General features: G+C 31.6%; 1 protein-coding gene across 2 annotated transcripts; it reads right to left on the bottom strand.

Moving 5' to 3' along the window:
• Positions 1-14,478: 14,478 nt before the first annotated feature.
• LOC129873388 (probable serine/threonine-protein kinase PIX13) lies at positions 14,479-19,928 on the bottom strand. Of its 2 annotated transcripts, none has more exons than XM_055948473.1 (6): positions 19,620-19,928; positions 18,917-19,245; positions 17,283-17,418; positions 17,058-17,200; positions 15,764-15,887; positions 14,479-15,083 (listed from the first exon to the last, which is right to left on the bottom strand). In XM_055948473.1, the coding sequence occupies exons 1-6, from the start codon at positions 19,696-19,698 to the stop codon at positions 14,713-14,715; spliced, it is 1,182 nt and encodes a 393-aa protein (XP_055804448.1). In that variant the 5' UTR covers positions 19,699-19,928; the 3' UTR covers positions 14,479-14,712. The 2 variants fall into 2 exon arrangements, with proteins under 2 accessions (XP_055804448.1, XP_055804447.1); XM_055948472.1 differs by having other exon boundaries at positions 14,479-15,146; positions 19,620-19,927.
• Positions 19,929-20,638: the final 710 nt, after the last annotated feature.

Here is a 20,638-nt window from a genome sequence, read left to right as displayed (position 1 = left end):
ATGAAGCACTAGTATCTCGAACATGAACAATGTCAATAAGTCGCTCCATCACAAATTCCTTTTTATCAATATATCGAAATACAATAGTCATTTGCTCCTTGAGTGACACATCAAAGGAATCATCAACTTGTAAGGCAAAGTAATAACCATTTAATTCCTCAAGAATAGCTTTAACGGTCTCTATCTTGCATGCACTCACAATATCTTTTTGAATCATTGAAGAGGTCATTTGATTATTTTGAAGAGCATGTTATAGTACATAATCACGAATTTTGTCACATGTTTTGCATACCATGAGAGAATTTCAAGAAAGTCACCCCTACTAAGTGATGATTTAGATTCATCATGACCTCGAAATACAAATTCATTAGTTATGAGAAGTCTTACTACATCAACCGAATCACTTAATCGGATCCAATGTCCATACCTAAGTTGATTAGATTGCCTCTCAAATGCAAATTGAATAGACTATTTTTGTCTTAATAAATCTTGATATTTTTTTTTGACTAATTATGTATGCCATTCGGTAGACCAATATGTTTGTCAAGACTATTCTTTTTATTCTAACTCTTAAACCCAATACTTGACAATACTTCACCTCTTGATTGATTAATGTTATGGTCTTTAAATAGATAACAATACAAATAATAGATCACATCTTTACTAACACTATAATTCAACCAATCATGAATATACATCATTAAACCATTCATGATTAACTATACTCCAACCAATCATGAATATACATCATCAAACCATTCATGATTAACTATACTCCAACCAATCATGAATATACATCATCAAACCATTCATAATTAAAATGACACATTGATCCAGAAATATTTGTTTGAAGATACTTGTGCATCGCTAGACGAGGTTGACAAGGACCATTCAAAAGGTATGGTCTTCTAATAACATCACGATAATTTGGATGATAGTTCAATATTGAGATTCTTTCACCAAGATCAAATTTTAAAGAACCCAAGTCAAATTCTTGAGAAGAATGTAATGATACTTCTGAATGATTAGCATTTTCTTTTTGGTTAGATTGACTAGACTATGACAAGCTAATCTTGATTTCAGAACTTTGGTGAAATACTTCGTCACTAAATATTGAAACTGAATCATAAAGAGCACACGAATAAATACCAAAGCCAAAGCCATATAGAATTCTAAATTTTTTTAAAAAAAACTAAGAATTTACAGAGGTGGACATGAATGGACGAAAGAAGGCACCAGCGAGTAGCAGAAGCGGACAGCGACCAGCAGCATCCAGCAACAAGCAGCGAAAGAGAAGAGAAGAGAAGAGTTGGGGGAGAAAAATAAAATATTACAATCCCTAGAAAAGAATGGTTTTTTTATTTGTTGACTTTTCAATTAAGGATTCAAAATTAAAAACAAATCTGTTATGAAATTATTTGTTCTATTTATAATTAATTAAAAAGGCCTAAAACAAAGCCTACAAATGCGCCTAAAATTAGAAAAAAGTGTGGTTAATTAGGTCTGAACCCATGAACTGGCACAACTAATGCAAAATATTGAACCTCTTTACCACTGAGCTAAGTTATTTGGCTTATGCCTAGGGGGTTCAATGTTAAACATATACACGTAAATCAAAAAAATTATCTTATATATAAAGTATATTTTTTTAACGAAGGGGGTTCAGATGAACCCCCTGGAACCAACGTAGATCCGCCCCTGTATATGACAAAGTGTTAGCCAACCAATAACTCTCACATTCAGAAGAAGAAAGTTGTGGAAATAAAAATATTGCGGTGGATGTATGGACATATTATAAAAGATGAGATTAAAAATGAGCATATTCGAGATAAAATGAGAGTGACTTCAGTGGAGGACAAGATTTGAAAAGCGATATTGAGATGGATCGTAAATGTAAAGAGGATATGAATAGATGCATGTTGTGTAGGTGTGAGAGGTTGACTATAAAGTATTGAGGAGAGGTAAATAAATATGACATGGCACGATTTCAACTTATTAAGGATATGACCTTAGATATGTGTAATACCTCATAAGTTCTTAAGTCCAAATCAGACCTTGAGAAGCTCAGAAATTTTAGTTTGCAAAAAAATTAGAATAAATGGACATCATTTACGGGCCGTAAAAGAAACTACGGACCGTAGATGTAATCCGTAGATCAAGTTCAAAAACATAAAATCTTCCCTGAATTTCAAGGGCTCGGTCTACACGTTGTAAACCCTTTTACAGATCATAGATGGAGCTCGTAGACCAAACTTCAGAAGCATGAATTTTAGCCTAAGTTTTACTAAATCGGTCTACAAGTCGTAGAACCCTTTATGGATCATAGATAGGTTCGTGAACTAAAGTCTTAAAATTTGATATTTAATATGCATTTATGGACACCGTTTATGATTCCTAGATGGAACCACGGATCGTAGATGGGTTTCATAGATCAAACTTCAAAAACTCAGAAATTCAGTCCGTCTTCTACAAAAGGGACCTACGGCCCATAGATAGAATCACGGACCATAGAAGGCCCTCATAGATTGCCTCTGACAATTTTCTTTCAGGGTTATTTTGATCATTTTTCACTCTTTTAATCTCTATTCTATGTCGTTTTGGCCTATATGAAGTGAGATTAAGAGAATTTAGTCGATCTGAACCTCTCCATTCACACTCTAACACTCAGAAATCAGGTTATTTTCGTTCAAGGCTCCTCTCAAGCAAGAATTAAGATTCTTCATCTTCAAGTCTCAGTCCAAGAATTCAAGCTAAGACTTGCATTTTAGGTATGTGAAATTTCATCAATGGGTATTCTTTCACCCATTGAGTCCCAAAGAAACCCCAGTTTTTCAGTCAATGATCTTCTACAAAAGTTAGGATTTTATGAAAAGCATGATTTTCATTCTATTTTCTATCCTTCTCCATGGATAGTTTGATTATCTGATTTCATCTATAAATTCAGTATTTGTAAATAGTATTTTCATGAACCCTCATAATATAGATATTTTTATGTTTCAGAACTATGTTATTTTAAGTTGCATGTCTCAGATTATCAATCTTTCATGATTATAGATGCTTTCAAATAAAGTGTTTATCAATATAATTAGTTATCATCATAATCCATGAGCTATTCAGTATTATTTAGTTATCAGTATAAAATTTAGTTAGGAATGTTACCTAGCACCTAGCGAATTTAGGGATGAGGGCCCATCCGTCAATAAAGACTAAGACCTTTAATAGAAATTCTTAAATTCCAAAATTTGGTGCCACCATTGGATTGTAAGGGTCACCCTCATACTAAGACTGACTCATTCACCCTCATACTAAAACTGACTCCAGTCCTTTATGGACATTAACGTAGTGGTATCACATTAGCTTTGATCAGCCTCTATACCCTGACAAGGTGTATTGGGCCATTTTTGATGAGAATTGTACATCGAACTCTTTGTTAGCTCACATGATTATATGTCGGTTAATTAGTATTAGCTCTCACAAACCAATCTCAGATATAGTAGGACCTTGTAATCAGTCATTTCAGTTTAGAAATTATCAGTGCATGTTTACTACGTGGTCATTGCATCAGTTCATATTATTTCAGTTCAGTATTGCAGATTCAATATGTTCAGTTATCAGTTTTATCATGTATATCTCACAAACTCAATACATTTAAAATACTAACCGCATAATCTTCACGTTATATTATTTTATAATATAGGTTCAGATGCTCTGCATCCAACTCGCGACTCAGTACGATCTCTAGTGAGCAGCAGCAGAGTTGGTGCACCCTCATCTTTCGAGAACAATCCTTATATTATTTCTTTTATTAGTATTTTAGTTTTCAAACAGTTAGAGTTAGCTGGGGACTTGTCCCAGCAACTCATTTTTTTAGAGGCCTTCGGACAGTCAGACTTAGTATCAACTTATTTAATATTAATGTACTTATTTATTTAATACTTGATTCTCGATAAACTATTTCAGATTAAGCTTCCGCATCTTTTAATTTCAGTTGTGATGTGTTGAATCTTAATGTCATGCTAGACCATGGGTTAGCTTGGGAACACTTGTGGCTCTAAGAAACGTATTACGACTAAGGGGGTAGTCTCGAATCGTGACAATAAAGGATTGTGAAGGACACAAATTATGGTAGAAGGTTAGTAGGTAGTATTGCATTATCTCGTTATTTGTCCATATTAGTAGTCATAATATTGTTTATGTAGTTTCTTGTACTTCGAATCGTATTAATTGGGTAGTTACTGTTCAGTATGTTTTGTTATGCTTTCACTTTTGTTACCTCTTTTTGAATTGTTTATTTTTGAACCGAGGGTCTACTGAAAATAATTTTTCTACCAATGATTAGAGTATGATTTGTGTACACTCTATACTCATCAGACCCCACTTTGTGGAACTACTTAAAATATGTTGCTACAAGAGTTAAGATTCCAGCAAAGTAGATCAATTTTTCTAGCGAGGTAAGAGTTTCGACACTTTTCATTCAATATTTTTCTTCTTCTCCAAAGGGTAAGACTGAAGATAGGATCTTTCTAAACTCTGAGAATTTTTTTTTCGAATTTAAAGTTTTATTCATATTATGAGGAATAAGAAGGCAATATATAATATTCTCTTTCAAAAATTAGTTTTTGAAATGAGACGGAAATGATACACATCTTGCATGATTAATGTATTGTTTACTCTATATTAAATTTTAAAAAAATACTTGATCATATTTATAAAGGAAAAAAAACCACTAACACTATAGAGGCGATTCTAGAAGCATGTAAACATAACATACAGGAACAACACAATTATATAATCATTCAAACAGACTCTATGCTATTGTACAAAATTTTAGAAGAAAAATGGTAATGTCCCTAGATAATCACAAAGACGGTGACAAAAATCAAAACATCCTTACATGACAAACAACATACATTCCAGCATATTTCAAGGAAGAAAATCAACTAGCAGATTACTTGGCAAATATTGCAATCGATAAAAGAGGGTGCAACTACCAAGATTTCAACATTGGAAGTAGCAGGAAGAAAGATTATTAACAGTGATAAAGTAAAATGTCCCTATTTGAGAGTAACTCCAGCAAAGAGATAGAGGGAACAGAGAGATTTAAAGTGTTAGCTGTTTTGTTTTTTGGTTGTTTGTTTATTTCTTTCCTAGTCGATTGGGCCATGTAGGGAATGGCTTTGCCCGAGGTGGTGTAAGGTGGTGTTTATACTCATTATTTCATCAATAAAATATTAAAATTTAACTTTAAAAAAAATGGATTTTGAGAATATCGTTGTTATGACATGATTTTTGAACACTATGCACTCATGAGTTTCCACTCAATAGCTATTGCTTGACAATTGACACAACCGAAAAAAAATAAAATTTGAGAAAAATGTACTTACTCTCGCAAGGAAAATAATGCGCATATTTTTAAAATTCAAAATTGAAGGAGATTGGAGGGTCAATTCGGATCCATGTAAAGAGAAATTATATATATATAAAGTAGGAAAAATGGTCAAAAATATCCTTAAACTATTTGAAATAAATAAAAATGTCCTTCATTTATAGTTTGGTCCAAAAATGTCCTTGCCGTCAATACTTTGGTCTAGAAATAGCCTTGCCGTCAATTTAATGGGTCAAAATGCCCTTTTCCAAATAAATATTTATTTTTTTAAAAAAAAAACAAATCTTGTTACTTATAAAAATAGTACTTTTAAGAAACTCTATTCTTGTTTTTTTTTAAAACCTCTTTAAGTAATAAAAATGTAAGAAATTATTTTATTCTTCGTAATCTCATTTTATGAATTAAAAAAGAATAATTTCATGTACTCTATATTTTAACGGATAATATATGTCATATATATAGGATCATAATAAATTCATCATTAATTTTTATTCAAATAATGATAAAAAATAATTGTAATAAAATAAGAAATATTTTTTATTTTTTATTTTTTGTCTAATTGAAGTAGAATAAACATTTTCTAATAAAAGAAATATTATTAGCAAAACAATGTGTTCAAAAAGAAAATAAATAATATATTTATTTGAAAAAAGGCATTTTTGACCCATTAAATTGACGGCAAAGGTATTTCTGGACCAAAATATTGACGGCAAGAGCATTTTTGGATCAAACTATAAACGGATGACATTTTTATTCATTTCAAATAGTTTAAGGGTATTTTTGACCCAACCCTATAAAGAAAGAGATACAATTATTTGAAAAGTTGTGTTCCTTTAGAATTATAAAAAGATTTTCATAGGAGAAACCAACGGATCTTTTCATTCTTTATAAGTTCAATAGAACAGACAAAATTCTCTGCTCTTTCTCTCCAATTTCGATAAATTTCATGTGACAATTCTTTGAAAATTTCTTCTTCAAAAAGTGTTGGAACAAATTTGTTACAAGGTACGATTTTAGACTGTGGCTATTTTGATGTAGTTTGCATTTATATACATGTGATTGCACTAATTGACTAGTGAAACAATACTCAATGATCCTGCAAATTAAGTGTTTGATGATAGTATTTATTGATATCGGAGTCTGCGTAATTTGTTTCCCTAATCTTATTTTTTTGTTGGAGATAATATTGATTGTATGAATTTTAGATTTTGTGTTGTTTCTAGTTTCTCTTGTATTAAAATAGATGATGAACATTGAGGGAACGAACTTCAAAGTTTGTTTACTCTTCTTGAGTTGTCCTTTATTATGTGATCGTGATAATTTTTTTTGTTTTAACTTTTGAACAAGTGTTCATTCAAGATTTTGATTGGAAAAAATAATTTGTTTTACGTAATGAAAAGTTTTCATTCAAATCTTTTAGGTCAGTACACAAGTATAAAAAGGAAAATTTTCTCCTCTTTAATCACGTTCCCTCCGTGTACATTGTCTTGATGAATTAATATCTTTAAGTTATCTCAAATCAATAATGATGAATAGTAAACCATTTGAAAATATATATTTTTCCTTAATAATTTATTTATTTTTAAAAAAAGGAGTTATGGCAGATTAAAAAAAAGGACTGCTGCAATTTAGTAAGTTTAGCGGTGGTCTTTTTAAAAAATTATAGTCATTCAATTATCATAAACTTTGAGGGTAGATCGTAATTGAGTTTCTTTTTGCTAAATCCTATATAATTATATTGATACATGGTTAGTCCTAATCATTTTTTATATGTGTAATAGAAAATTATGATATTGATAAGGACACCCAGATAAGTTTTCCTCAAAGCAACAGAAGAATAACGTGAAAACTTTGATTGACAATTTGGTTAATCTCTCACCAGAATTAAATGTTCAATATGATGATCTTATAATATTTGTGAAACATATAACGAGAATTAACGAGTTAATTTGAGAAATTGTGTGTTGGGAATTTATTAACCATGCAAAAAAATATATGGCTATACGATATGCGTTGCCTGATGATTTTTAAAAAAATTACTTGACTAATCTTGGCATAAGTTACATCTCAAAAGGTCAAAATCTTACAAGTCATTGGTTCAATATTTTATGGATAAATGTGTTGACTTGAAAGTTAAAAAGATTGAGTGTCATTCTCAATGGCGGCCTATTCGATAAAAATTACCTATAAACTTATATATAGACTTTATTTTATCTATTGTTGTTCATAAAGAAATATTATAGTGATAATGTGTATATTACTTGCATGTAATTATATTTGTATGAATTTAAATGCCACGACCCAACTCACAATGTTATGCAGGCACCTACTCTACCACCTAGATATATAGGAGAACCATCAACTGCAAACCAATTATAACATGCGAAAAATAATACAGATTATAAGCTAACACCTTAAATGGTTATAAATCACCATAAATTGAATTAAACCTCCAAAGTTGTTTTACTAGAAAACATACCACCACCCTCAAGTAACTAGTCTAAATAGATACAAGAGCTTCTAAAAGAATAAGAGATTTAAATAAATAAGACACAACTCCCACCATAAGGAAAAGAAGAGTAGAAGCTGTCGGCGACCATCATCATCTTCACCTAAGTAACATCATTGACTGCAGTCAGACTATGCCAAGTGGCACAACAAGAATAGTATCAGTCAACAACACATATTGATAGGCATCATCGGTCGACCCAAGACCTACCACATAATATAAAGTAAATATTCAGAAGAAAGCATGCAATAAGAAAATGCATCACCCAAATATATATCCACTTGCTCTTACCATCCCGATTACACTAACCGTGACTAGTACACTTTAATCCCAAACCTCCTATACCGCTGCCAACTCTACCATTGATCATTCCACTCCTTATCATGTTGATGCTTTCCAAGCCTAACACTTTACCAGATCACCACCTAACTCTTTTATCACATAGAGATTTTTCATATACAAGCCATTATAATGCCAATCATAGCTAAACCTTTCTACCATCTGTATTATCATATAAATTCTAAAATCACTGGACACCCATAATCAGTTCCAGCACTTAAGGCATACATCAAACTCCCCACATCCGATCATATGTCTAACTTAATTGCCACTATTTCAATAAATCAATAACATCATGATAAATAGAAATACAGTTTGGAAACAACTAAAGAATTGAGCCATTTTAAACTCAATCCAATAGTTAAAATAGTTATAATCACAAGTATAACATAGTTCCGACTCTCAGTCCTCACCTTGAATTCATATGCAAAACCTGCAATACCATAAACATATGTCAATCACATGTAACAACAATTACGAACACATAGACTTCAGTCACAATATCATGAAATCAATCAATACCTGGAATAAACCAATGTACATATTTGGTCCACTCATGGAACCGTACACATATTTGGTCCTCTCATCGAACTTACACTCAATTTGTTAGTTTACTGTCATGGTTTTCATTCCTATTATTAGTGTACCGACATGGTATTTGATCCAAATATATCGACGTGGTACTCGATTTCAATGTATCGACGTGGTATCCGATTCAAATTAAATGTACCGATGTGGTGTCTGTTTTCATTGTTAGTGTACTGGCGTAGTATCCTCCGATAATCAACACACAACACAATCACAATCACAATACAACCACCACACTTGAAGCCATAAGTAAATCAAACATCACTTGTTATTTTTCTAAATTGAGTGGATCAGGCAGGAGCTATATTAGTTTCATATTCTCTAAAAAATAAAGAATTAGTTTTTTTTTAAAAGACTTTGTATGACTTTTTAACAAGTTTAAACCAAGATATGATCATATTGGGGTGTAAGATCTTGACAAAGTTTCTTTTCCTTCTCTTGATGAGATACACTCCTATGTTCAATTGGAAGAGAGCCGACGAGATGCCATACTTTATTAGGCTCCAATCAAAAAGTCTATATTAACTATTTTTCATGAACAACCAAAGACAATCGCTTCTAATAAAGACTTACTTGCATTGTAATTATTTTAAAAAGCCAAGTCATATAAGAAAGACTTGTTGAAAATCTAACTAATATTGCAGAAATAAATTCATGTAGATTCAGGGAAATAGTTTTCGGAAGAAATTTTGTCTTCAGATAAAATTCAACATCTCCGTCAATGCATGATCAAACTTGACTCATGTTTTATTACCGCTTAAATAAATAAATAAATATACGTGAGGCTAGGAAAGCAGGTCTTGGAGATATGATATCGGAACGTATAAATTTTGGAAAATATAATTTAGGTGATGGAAAAATAAAATTACAATCACATTAACTAAAAAGGTATTAGACATGCCTGATAGACTAGACAATACAAAAGAATTACAAAAAAATTTAGAATTGGTTAATTACGCTAGAAACAGATGATTTTTTTGCAAAACTATGATATATACAGCACAAAGTTATTATAAAGAACAGCGTAAATCAAAAAATATCAAAAAAGTTCTAATTATAACCAGCGTCCATATAATCGTAGAAAATATTACTTACGTAAATCATCAGCTAAGAAGCATATTTAAATAAAGACAGACATGTTAGAAAATATAAAAATGATAGAAATTATACGAATAAATTAGAATCACCTATCAAAGCGGAAAATATAAGAAAAAAAGAAATATGAGTAGTATAGACGCAGAAGTATTAGCAATCATATATGGATTAAATAGTTTTAAATTATATATCTTAAATAAAATAGAAGTATTAGTAAGAACTAATTGTGAGGCTATAGTTAAATTTCATCAAAAAATAAATAACAAAGCTTGCGGCAAAAGACGATGGCTTAATTTTATGGATACAATATCTATATATAATAATATTGTATTTGAATATGTAAAAGGTAAAGAGAATGATTTAGCAAATCAATTAAGTAGATCAAAAATAAAAACTAACTAATATTTATTTCAGCATGAAACCAATAGACATGAGACCAACTGGTCAAACAGATAAAGGAAAGGGAGTAGCCTCAGCAGCAGACACATATGCTCACACACTATTAGGTAATATAAAATTTAGACCTGAACTTTAAAAAATATTTGCATGCACACCGATTTCAAACTGCTCGTTAAAATTTTACTATATATATCTAAATCACTTTATATCTTTATATATTTAAGTCACTTTCTATTTGATATCAAAGCTAAAAGTTTTTGGAAACTATATATAAGACGATCATTAAAAAATACTAAGACATACTTAGAAACTAAGCAGAAATTACAAGATTTATATTATAAATATAAAAAAAATTATTCATACAAAAGAAGATAAAGACAATGGAAAAGTCATCAACCATAATGCAACAAGAAAGAATGAATAATGGAAAAACATGAAAAAATGATAAGACGATAAGATAAGCAGCGTGGATAAACTACTACCATCTACTATGTAAATAAATAAAGTATGTCATGTGGGTATGCCCACATTTGTGTGAGTGCTTACTTTATCACTATCCTCCAAAAATGAGAAAAACTGATAAGCACACGTCAGTCCATGTCCAAAAGAAACCAATAATGCATGTGACGATGGGGCCTAATGCGTACTAGACTTGTATTATATGGAATCTTATCTTATGTTGTCAGTCATTTGTCTTTAGGTCACGTTTCTTTGTCTGAGTCCACTTGTTTCTATTACCTTATGTCTATATAAGACACTCCTCTTCATTAGAAGACGGACAGAACTTAGAGAACAAAGAATACTTAGAAAGAAAACCAAGCCAAAAAAATAACATATTCCCCTTTCCTTTATGTTTCCAAGTCCTCTCCAAAAACCAATTATCCTCACTGTGTAATAAAAGCTTTGTATAATATTTAAGTTTGTTGAATAAAGTCTTTCAAATTTGTAAAAGCTCTTCGGGGGTTCGCGAATGGAAAACTTCTTTCAGTTTAATCATGTAAGTCCTTAATATTGTTATACTTCTTATATCTCTCCCCCCCCCCCCCCCCGAAAATATGTTTTTATATTTGTAGATGTATATTTTTGGATGTATTAAAGTAAGTCGTTTATTATTTGCATATTAGGCATACCCTTAGTATATGGTTAACCTCGTAATCTCTTAATAATAACGATGGATTAACCTGTAAATTCTTAGGAAAAAATTGACGGCTTGGCAGTAAAGTCCGCTTGAATTAAAAGGACGTAGTTACCTTAAGCCATATAAGAGGTGTGGTTAAAGAAAAAGTTGTTAAGAACATGGGTTAAGAGAGAGAGATGAATAGGATAAAATAAAATTAAAAAAACCGAGAAAAAAAAAAGAAAAGAAAAAGAAAAAGAAAAACCAAGAGAATATAGGTTAATTTCAATAATTAAGAGGCTAAATTGGATGTATTAAAGTAAGTTTTTTATTATTTGCATATTAGGCATTACCCTTAGTAAATAGTTAACCTCTTAATCTCTTAATAAAAATGATGGATTAACCTGTAAATTCCTAGGAAAAATTTGACGGCTTGGTGTTAAAGTCCGCTTGAACTAAAAGGACCTCGTTGCCTTAGGCCATATCCAGAGTGTGTTTAAAGAAGAAGTTGTTAAGAACACAAGTTAAGAGAGAGATGAACACGGTAAAATAAAATAAATAAAAAATAAAAACAAAAATTAAAATTAAAATGGGGAAAATATAGGTTAAGTTAAAGAAGAAGTTGTTAAGAACACAGGTTAAGAGAGAGAGATGAACAAGGTAAAATCAAATTTTAAAAAAATAAAAATAGAAATAAAAAAACGGAGAGAATATAGGTTAATTTCAATAATTAAGAGGCTAAAACATGATTAAGACTATACGAGAGAGGAAGTACTAAGTAGGATTTTACAACATATTTGCATACACACCGATTTCAAACTGCTCGTTAAATTTTTACTCTATATATCTAAATCACTTTATATCTTTATATATTTAAATCACTTTCTATTTGGTATCAGAGGCTGAAACATGATAAGGACGTCTTCATTAGAATAAAGGTTAATTTCAATAATTAAGAGGCTAAAACATGATAAGGACGTTGTTGCCTTAAGTCATATCCGGAGTGTGATTAAAGAAGAAGTTGTTAAGAACACATGTTAAGAGAGAAATAAACAGGGTAAAATAAAATATAAAAAAATCAAGCAAAAAAGGTGATTTAGATATATCTAGAGTAAAAATTTAACGAGCAGTTTAAAATCGGACTAATATGAAAGGAGAAACATCAATAACGTTTACAGACTATAATTATATTAGTCAAATAGAATTAGATGATGAGGGGACAGAAATCATTATAGAAACAGAACAGAAAGATTTGATGAATGTAGAAATAATACAAAAAGGATATGAGGTTAATAAAATTATAGAAGAAGCCATAATAAAATACAAATAAAATACTTACATAACATTTAAATGTAAAAGACGTAAAAAAGGAGGAATGAATTTTGATGACACAAAAAGACATTTTATAGCATGTAAAGATAAAACTGATAATTTAGGATATAAAACACAAGAGAATTATTCTATATGCACTTGCTCTGATACCAGTTTTGTCTGTCTTCTAATAAAGATGAGTGTCTTATATATATATGAGGCTAGGAAAGCAAGTCTTGGACGATCTGTCTGCTTCCCTAATCAGGAATAATTTCGATATATTGTAACTATGATGCTTCACTAATATTAAATTATATTATTTTAGAATTGTACTTTATCATTTTTTTTAACATAATAGTCAGCCTATATTTTTTTTACCTTTTCCTCCGGCCGAAAAGTAGTGCTCATTTTTAATGTATGTGGGCTGTCATTTTTCCTCTTTCCACATTTCAATTTTCTTTGCATTGATTAAGTCTTTTCTTTATATATATGGAACTCACTTCACCTCTTACTTTTGAATTACAATTTCATTTCTCTTTATTGCATGCCTCACAACTTCTTCTGTCTCTCAACCTTTTCTTTTTTTCACTTTGTTGATTTTACAGCAAATTATTTTTTAAAATGTTAATAATTGCATTTTTAATATTTTATTAATAAAATATACTAGACGTGAAAATTTTGGGTATGAAAAAAGTAATTTTTATTTTCAACGTGAAAAATAATATTTGAAAATTGAAGTTGTATTTGGTCATAATTAGAAATTGGAGGGTTTTTTGTATTTTTCTGAGCCATTTAAATTGAAAAAAGTGAAAGAAACTTTTGGGTGTTTCTTCAGATTCCTGAAAAATTTAAAATAGTAAGACAAATAAATTAAAACAGAAAAATAGTATAAATCACAATAATTAATAACTTAAAATATTTAAAAGATAAATAAAAATTTGATTGACTCTTTAAATTGTAACAGAGAAAATAACATATATTATTTAAAATTATTAAAAAGTGCTATAAAACACAATAATTAACAACCTTAAAATTTATAAGACATAAACATTTGATTGACTCTCGAAATCCTATCAGTGTCACATAAATTGAGACAGGAAGGGTAACATATCTTATTTGAAAATGACGTAAAAAGTATTATAAATCACAATAATTGACAATGTAAAATATTTAAAAGATATAAAAAATTTGATTGACTCTCAAAATTTTATCGATGCCACATAAATTAGGACAGAAGAAATAATATTATCTGAAAATTATGTAAAAAGTACTATAAATCACAATAATTAATAACTTAAAATATTTGCAAATCATAATAAAAAAATTTAATTAACTCTCCAAATTTATCACATAAATTGAATTCACTATTAACTACTATCATCAGTAGCTACTACCAACAACCCTATCACCAATTATCACATCAGCCAACACCCACAAGCATCACTATTAATAATCATCACAACGACCACCGGAAAAAAAATATTCCTTCTTATAATTAGTTGATATAGTATAGGAATAATTAATATATTATTTAAATTTATTTATTAATTTTCAATAAAAAAAACTATATTTATTCAAATGTTGAGAAAACAAAGGATCTAAATTATTTCGCTTTAACCTTTGATACAACATCTTAATAGGATATATACATTCAAATTCAAATATTTTAATCTTAACAAAAATAAACTGAGCCTCACAACATCTTTTGGCTTATACAAATTTACATTTCACCAGTTAGGAGCGTCTGTTAATCATAGGCGTAGTCATACCTTCCACAAATGAAATCAGTATTCTTACAAGTTTAGTAATACATTCATTCTCATGGAGTACAGATGTGATAGCCAATTTTACAAAATTTGTTATCCAAATAATGATTAACCAAATTGGATTACAACTAATTCAATACAATTAAATGTATAAACAAACTCATTTTTCTGCAGCTCGCATTTGCCTTTTCAGTTGTACCGGTCATCTTCCTGATCCAGCTCCAAATCCATGGTTGCTTGCACCACGTGGCGAAGGATGACTTCTCGGTGATTGCTTGTATCGATGAGATGAAGGCTCGAATTTGCTTTTGGTAGCTTTTGGTTTCTCCTTTATGGATTCAACTTGTTCCAACACTTCCACTACTTCTTTCATAGAAGGCCTCTTCTTAGGTTCTCCTTCCAGGCATTTTATAGTAAGCTGAGCAGCAAGTGCTGCTGCCTTTGAACTATATTGGCCTTCCATTCGGGCATCCATAATGGACTTCAGCTTCCTTTTGTGAGAAAGCATCGGTTTCATCCAGTCCACCAAATTATGCTGTCCACCAGGTCGTTTTGTGTCAAGTGCTCGTAACCCTGTTAAAAGTTCAAGCAAGACGACACCAAATCCATACACATCACTTTTTACATACAGATGACCTGTTGACATGACAAGAATCCTTGGATTAACACATTATACTGCAAATGTTTCTGGGATCTCGCTTTTTCTTGCAAGGTAGTCTTGCTACTCTGCACACTGGCAAATCAGATGTACATCTATAATTGCAGTTTAATGCACATAGCATAATGGCAATCAAATTACTACTGGCGGTTCAATAGATGTGCATGTATATTTATGTACTGAAATCCAAGCCAGTGCAGGAGAACATGGAAAATGTTATACGAAGATCACTAGAAATTATAAGAAGAAATAGTGAAGTTCTAATTTTTGGCAGACATTCCAACTAGTTTGTGCAAGTTATATTTTTTGCACACAGAGAGCCACCTTGAATTGAAAGTTGAGACAAATCTATCAAATAAGAGAATTCAATTACTTAACTAATTCATAAAGCACTATGGTTATTTGTTACATTGAAAACTAAGCTTCCTTGAGTCAAGTCAAAGTCAAAGCTAAGCCTTCAAGTCACTTATGAGTCTCACCCATTAAAATCTCGAGAATATGGAATCACTTTTGAAAATTGCTGGAATTACGTTCGTAATTTCATATGTAGATCTCAAATCAAGTAAAGGGATAAGGGCTCGAAAATAGTGCTCACCTGTTGCAATGTATTCAGGAGCAGCATAACCATATGTGCCCATGACACGAGTAGTCACATGTGAGTTCCCAGCTGAAGGCCCCACTTTAGCTAAGCCAAAATCTGATAGCTTTGCATGGTAACTCTACAAACAGAAAAGTAGAAGACCTTCAAAAAATTGCCCCAATGCAGATGTACATAAAAGTTGGAAAAGAGGAAAATCTATTGAAGAAAAAACATAGCTATACTCCTTATACTTTCATTTAGTTCCATCAGAAAAGAAAAAACAATATGAGATCAGATTACTAATATTCATGATATTGAACAGAATAAAACATTCAAATTCAGTATTATTACTCAGATCATCGCATAATGTACAAACTCACAGCCTCGTTGAGAAATATTGGGCAACCATATGGAAGGGGAAATCTTTCAAAAGCCAAAATATAGTAGATGAATAATTTCAGAAATCCAGCCGAATCTAGGGTCTTGCTCACGTTTCAAATATGTGAAAGGAGGAGGAAAAAAAGAAAGAGAAAACATAAGGGATATGCACTAAGCCATAGCAAGATTCCCATACCCTTCAATCAATCACATGCCCGTACTCCAAACAGAAAAAATGAAAACAAACAACGGCAGTCAAACTACCACTGACCCAAATTACCCAGCTTCTAACAAGATGTATCAAGAGCATTGGATATGCAACTAGTATATGTCAAACCAATGGCATATCAAGGGTATTGTCTTTTCTTTTTTTGATAATCGAGAAATTCCTGAGGGACAGTGCGGCACAGTTCGAAGCTTGATGGATACCTCTCTACCCTTCACTTAAATACCGACCTTTTGTCTACGACAAGGTTCGAATGCATGAAGGCACCAAACACACACATTGCGCTATGTTCTTAGCACTAGGCCAAAGCCCTAGGGGCAATGGCATATGCATGATTTTGTGCAGTGATATCAGTTTATAGTCACTACTCGGTTTGTGAGTGGGTTTGGATCTGGGATTGTAGTGCTTTAAGACTTTACTTTGTGTACCAAATTGATAATTACTTTGCATTATTTACAAGTAGTGACGACCTACTGTACATATACATATTGTTTTCTAGAAAAAAAAATATTTTCACACATATAAAAAAGAATTTCTGCGAAAAGCTTTCGAATTACATCCATAACTAAAGGGTGTTTCCGCCACTTGTCCAACCAATGTAGTAGCTGACTCTGGAATCTAGCTTTTGTTTGTCCTTATTCTCTTATAATTATAACATATTAGAATACTGGCCTACCAAATGAATCACAAGTCAAAAGATCGTACCCCATCAAGCAGTATATTGGAGGCCTTGAAATCTCTATAAATGATCTGCTTTTCTGAAGAATGTAGAAAAGCTAAACCTCGTGCCGCTCCTATGGCGATTTTGAGCCGCAGCTCCCAAGAAAGTGGTTCAATAGCTGTGCTCCCTGCAAAGCAACATACCAGAGATCAGTGATCATAACATTATTAACCTTGTTTCGGTTGAAACTCTACTACAGAACTTCTTACTTCTGAAAAGATGGTTCTCCAAGCTTCCTTTTGGCATGAATTCATATACAAGTAACAGTTCCTTGTCTTCCCAACAATATCCCAATAATTTAACAAGGTTTGGGTGTGAAAGCCTTCCTAAGAAGTTCACCTCTGCCTGCAGTTAATTGAACGATTAGGAGTATTAGCTAAAGCATCTAACTATAGTCTATAAATGATAAATAATATAAAACTTAAAAGTGAACTAGCAACACAGAAGTTAGTTGATAAACAAAACAAGAATACTGAAATGTTCAAGTACACGCTCCTGATAGCTAAATAAGGAAATATCAAGCCTAAATAACTAAACAGTATGTCTCTCTCTAAAAGATAAAGGAACGGCCATCCCAACTTCAGGAATGGCAGTGGCAGGTAACATAAGTGATGTTAGAAACAGCTTAATTTAGTCTGAAGTTAGTCATAAGTCCTCGTAGGAATATTACTTGTCGACCACATACACTTGTGTAGTATAGAGGACAACAATAATACATATGGAAACCCTTGATGTTGCTTCGAATTATATCTCAAATATGAGTCAATTTTGTTAGAGACTGCCTTTTATTCCTGAGTTAGCTGGATTTAGGATGTTCAGCGGCTGTATTCTTCCTCCTCCACTCAATAAACTATCTGATATGAAACTTGCTAAGTCTGACACCACAATTTTGGAGAGACCTTCAATATAAATTGGCAGATAGCTCTTATACTATTTCATGTCTCCTCCCACAACAATTACCTGAAGACATCAATTAAATATTGGGCCACTATACAGTGGCAGAAAATGTGTTCAAGGAACAAGGTAACTTGAAGTTACTATAGGAATTATTTCAGCAAAAATAATAAAAGTGATATTATTACAGGAAGCAGATGTGTACTCATTTCTAAAAATGTGTGATTAGGAGTAAGATAGGAAGTTTGACACATTATATCACATTGCTAACTAAAATCTGACAAGATAAGAAATTATTTGTCACACAATTTTTGTATAGTTATGCAAACTATAAAGTTTTGCTCATACCTTATCTGTATGGATGGGATCTAAATGGAGAAATATGGACTCAAATCAAACCAAAAGAGGACTTTATATACAGCGAGTAATTGTGTATAATCAGTCCACAATGTGAACTAGCAAGATCAATGTCTGTGTTTCCAGCTTGAAAATGTGCAAATTAAACAAATAAAATCTATCAGTAACTGCTTCAAGATTGAATAACATATAAAGATGTCTCAATACACACATTATCTCACTTTAGTAGTTTATTCATTCAGCTTCATCAAAGAGTTCATCCATGTAAGAGCCAATCCTAATTTGTTACAGAGACACTTTCTAACCATCGACTATCCTGTCTACCAACAGGTTTTACTTGACTAAAGAACCAAAGCTGAAAATGTTTCATATATAATAGTTAACCAGAAACTGAATACCCAAATTATTCGGCATATTTAACAAGCACCACCACATAATTGTCCCCAAATGAGCAGCAACAAGATAGCTTATGTTTTTTTGCATTTCATGGGCATTTTCCTAGTTTGTGCAATGAAAGATCTTTCTCCAACAGCAAAGGTCAAACTATTGTGCAAAGAATAAATGCCTACAATTGTTTCAAAAGTTGTCATACCTGCCACTCTTCAAATCCCTGCATGCTCTCTGAGTTCAACTTCTTGATGGCAACAACCATCCCAGTCCCAACTTTAGTTGGAGTAAACGTCTTCTCATCGACCCATCCTTTGAATACGGTCCCAAAACCGCCCACTCCTAAAACCGTATCAGACTTGAAATTTCTTGTGGCAACCTTCAGATCATTAAAACTATATGTCTTCAAATTTGGGGTAGGCAATATTTCTCCATTCAAATATGAATCCTCGCTTCCAGCCACTGAAAAACGGCTACGCCCTGTACTACTGCTAGTCGAAAATCCAACACCACTACTGTAATTCTTTGATGTATCTGCACAAAAAGTACACATGTAATAAATCCCCAAAATCTAGTCTTTTTACTCCTAATTAAGCTAAAAGCTATGAAATCTTAAAGGGGCTTTAGCAAAAATTAGAAACAACATAAAAATTTCACCTTTAAATTATGAGTCAACTAGTCCTAACAAAAAGTTATGATTGTCAAGAAAATGAAACAGAAGCCATTTTGAGTCCTTTTGTAAAGACTCAACAAAATTGGACAAATAGAGAGAAAATCAAGAAAGAGTCGAAATATTTCTCATAAATAGCAAAAGACAGAACCCATTTGGGAATTTGAACAAAATCATTGCTAAAAAGAATAGACTTTTCCACTAGTTTAGCATATAAAGAAAAGAAGGAAAACGGTACCTGGGGTGGAAGGTCTAGTTGAGTTGCTTTTGGTACTAGGATTAGGGTCTAAAATCTCCGATCCAAAACAATTCCCCATTAAATTTTAGGCTTTTCTTCTTATTTTCCTCTCAATACTAAACTGCTACCATTTGATTTTTGTGGCAGAAGAGCAAAGTTGACAAAAACGGTGGAACTTAGGGGAAAAGGCTAATATTATTGTTGAAACAAGAATGATGGCTCCATCATATTATAATGCGCCAAATTTTCAACTGTAATAAATTGCTGTGATTTTACAGTGTGGTTTCCTGGTTTAGCTCATATATTTGAAGTTTTGTGATCTTGACAATGCCAATAACTAATCTCAAAGACAAGTCAACGACCCAGTCACTATTTATTATGCCCAATTTTGCCGTTTACATTAACCAGCTTTGCCTTTTCTTTTTTTTTTTAAATTACAAAGAATTTCAGAATCTCCATTTTTTGAATGTGCATAAAATATTTTATTTTTATGCGATTATTTATAAATTTTATAAGTGAGGCAAATTATACTAAACAAACCTCAACCTCGTGTGAAGATTACAATAGAAGTTTTTAAATTTGAGATTTTCATTGTGGAAGTACAAAATCAAACCAATTGAGTTATAAAAAGAAGTTTTCAAACTTCGAGTAAAAACTTTCTTTGTTCATCTAATGTAAGTTCTAATTTTATTGTGCACCTAAGTTAATTTTATTTATAAGGCCGGAGTTTGGGACTAAATTACAGGAATTACTATTTTAGGTCACGTACTTGCACATTGAGATTCTCATGCATTTTATAAAACAGTTGATTTTATATCCTTATAATTGATCAAACTTCGTCAATGGAATTTCTCTGTATAGTACGTACTGCTTTTGCACTAAGCATTATTATTCCAAATGCTTTCTGCCATTTAGCTGTCTTTCCAATTTCTTATTCATGAAACCAATGATATATATCGGGAAAAAAGCCCCAAAATGATCCCGCATCTTTAAGTAAAGATATAAAATAATCAAATTTT

Source organism: Solanum dulcamara, chromosome 11 (assembly GCF_947179165.1).
Source record: "Solanum dulcamara chromosome 11, daSolDulc1.2, whole genome shotgun sequence".
Taxonomy (NCBI): Eukaryota; Viridiplantae; Streptophyta; class Magnoliopsida; order Solanales; family Solanaceae; genus Solanum; species Solanum dulcamara.
This window is presented reverse-complemented; position numbering and strand designations above follow the sequence as displayed.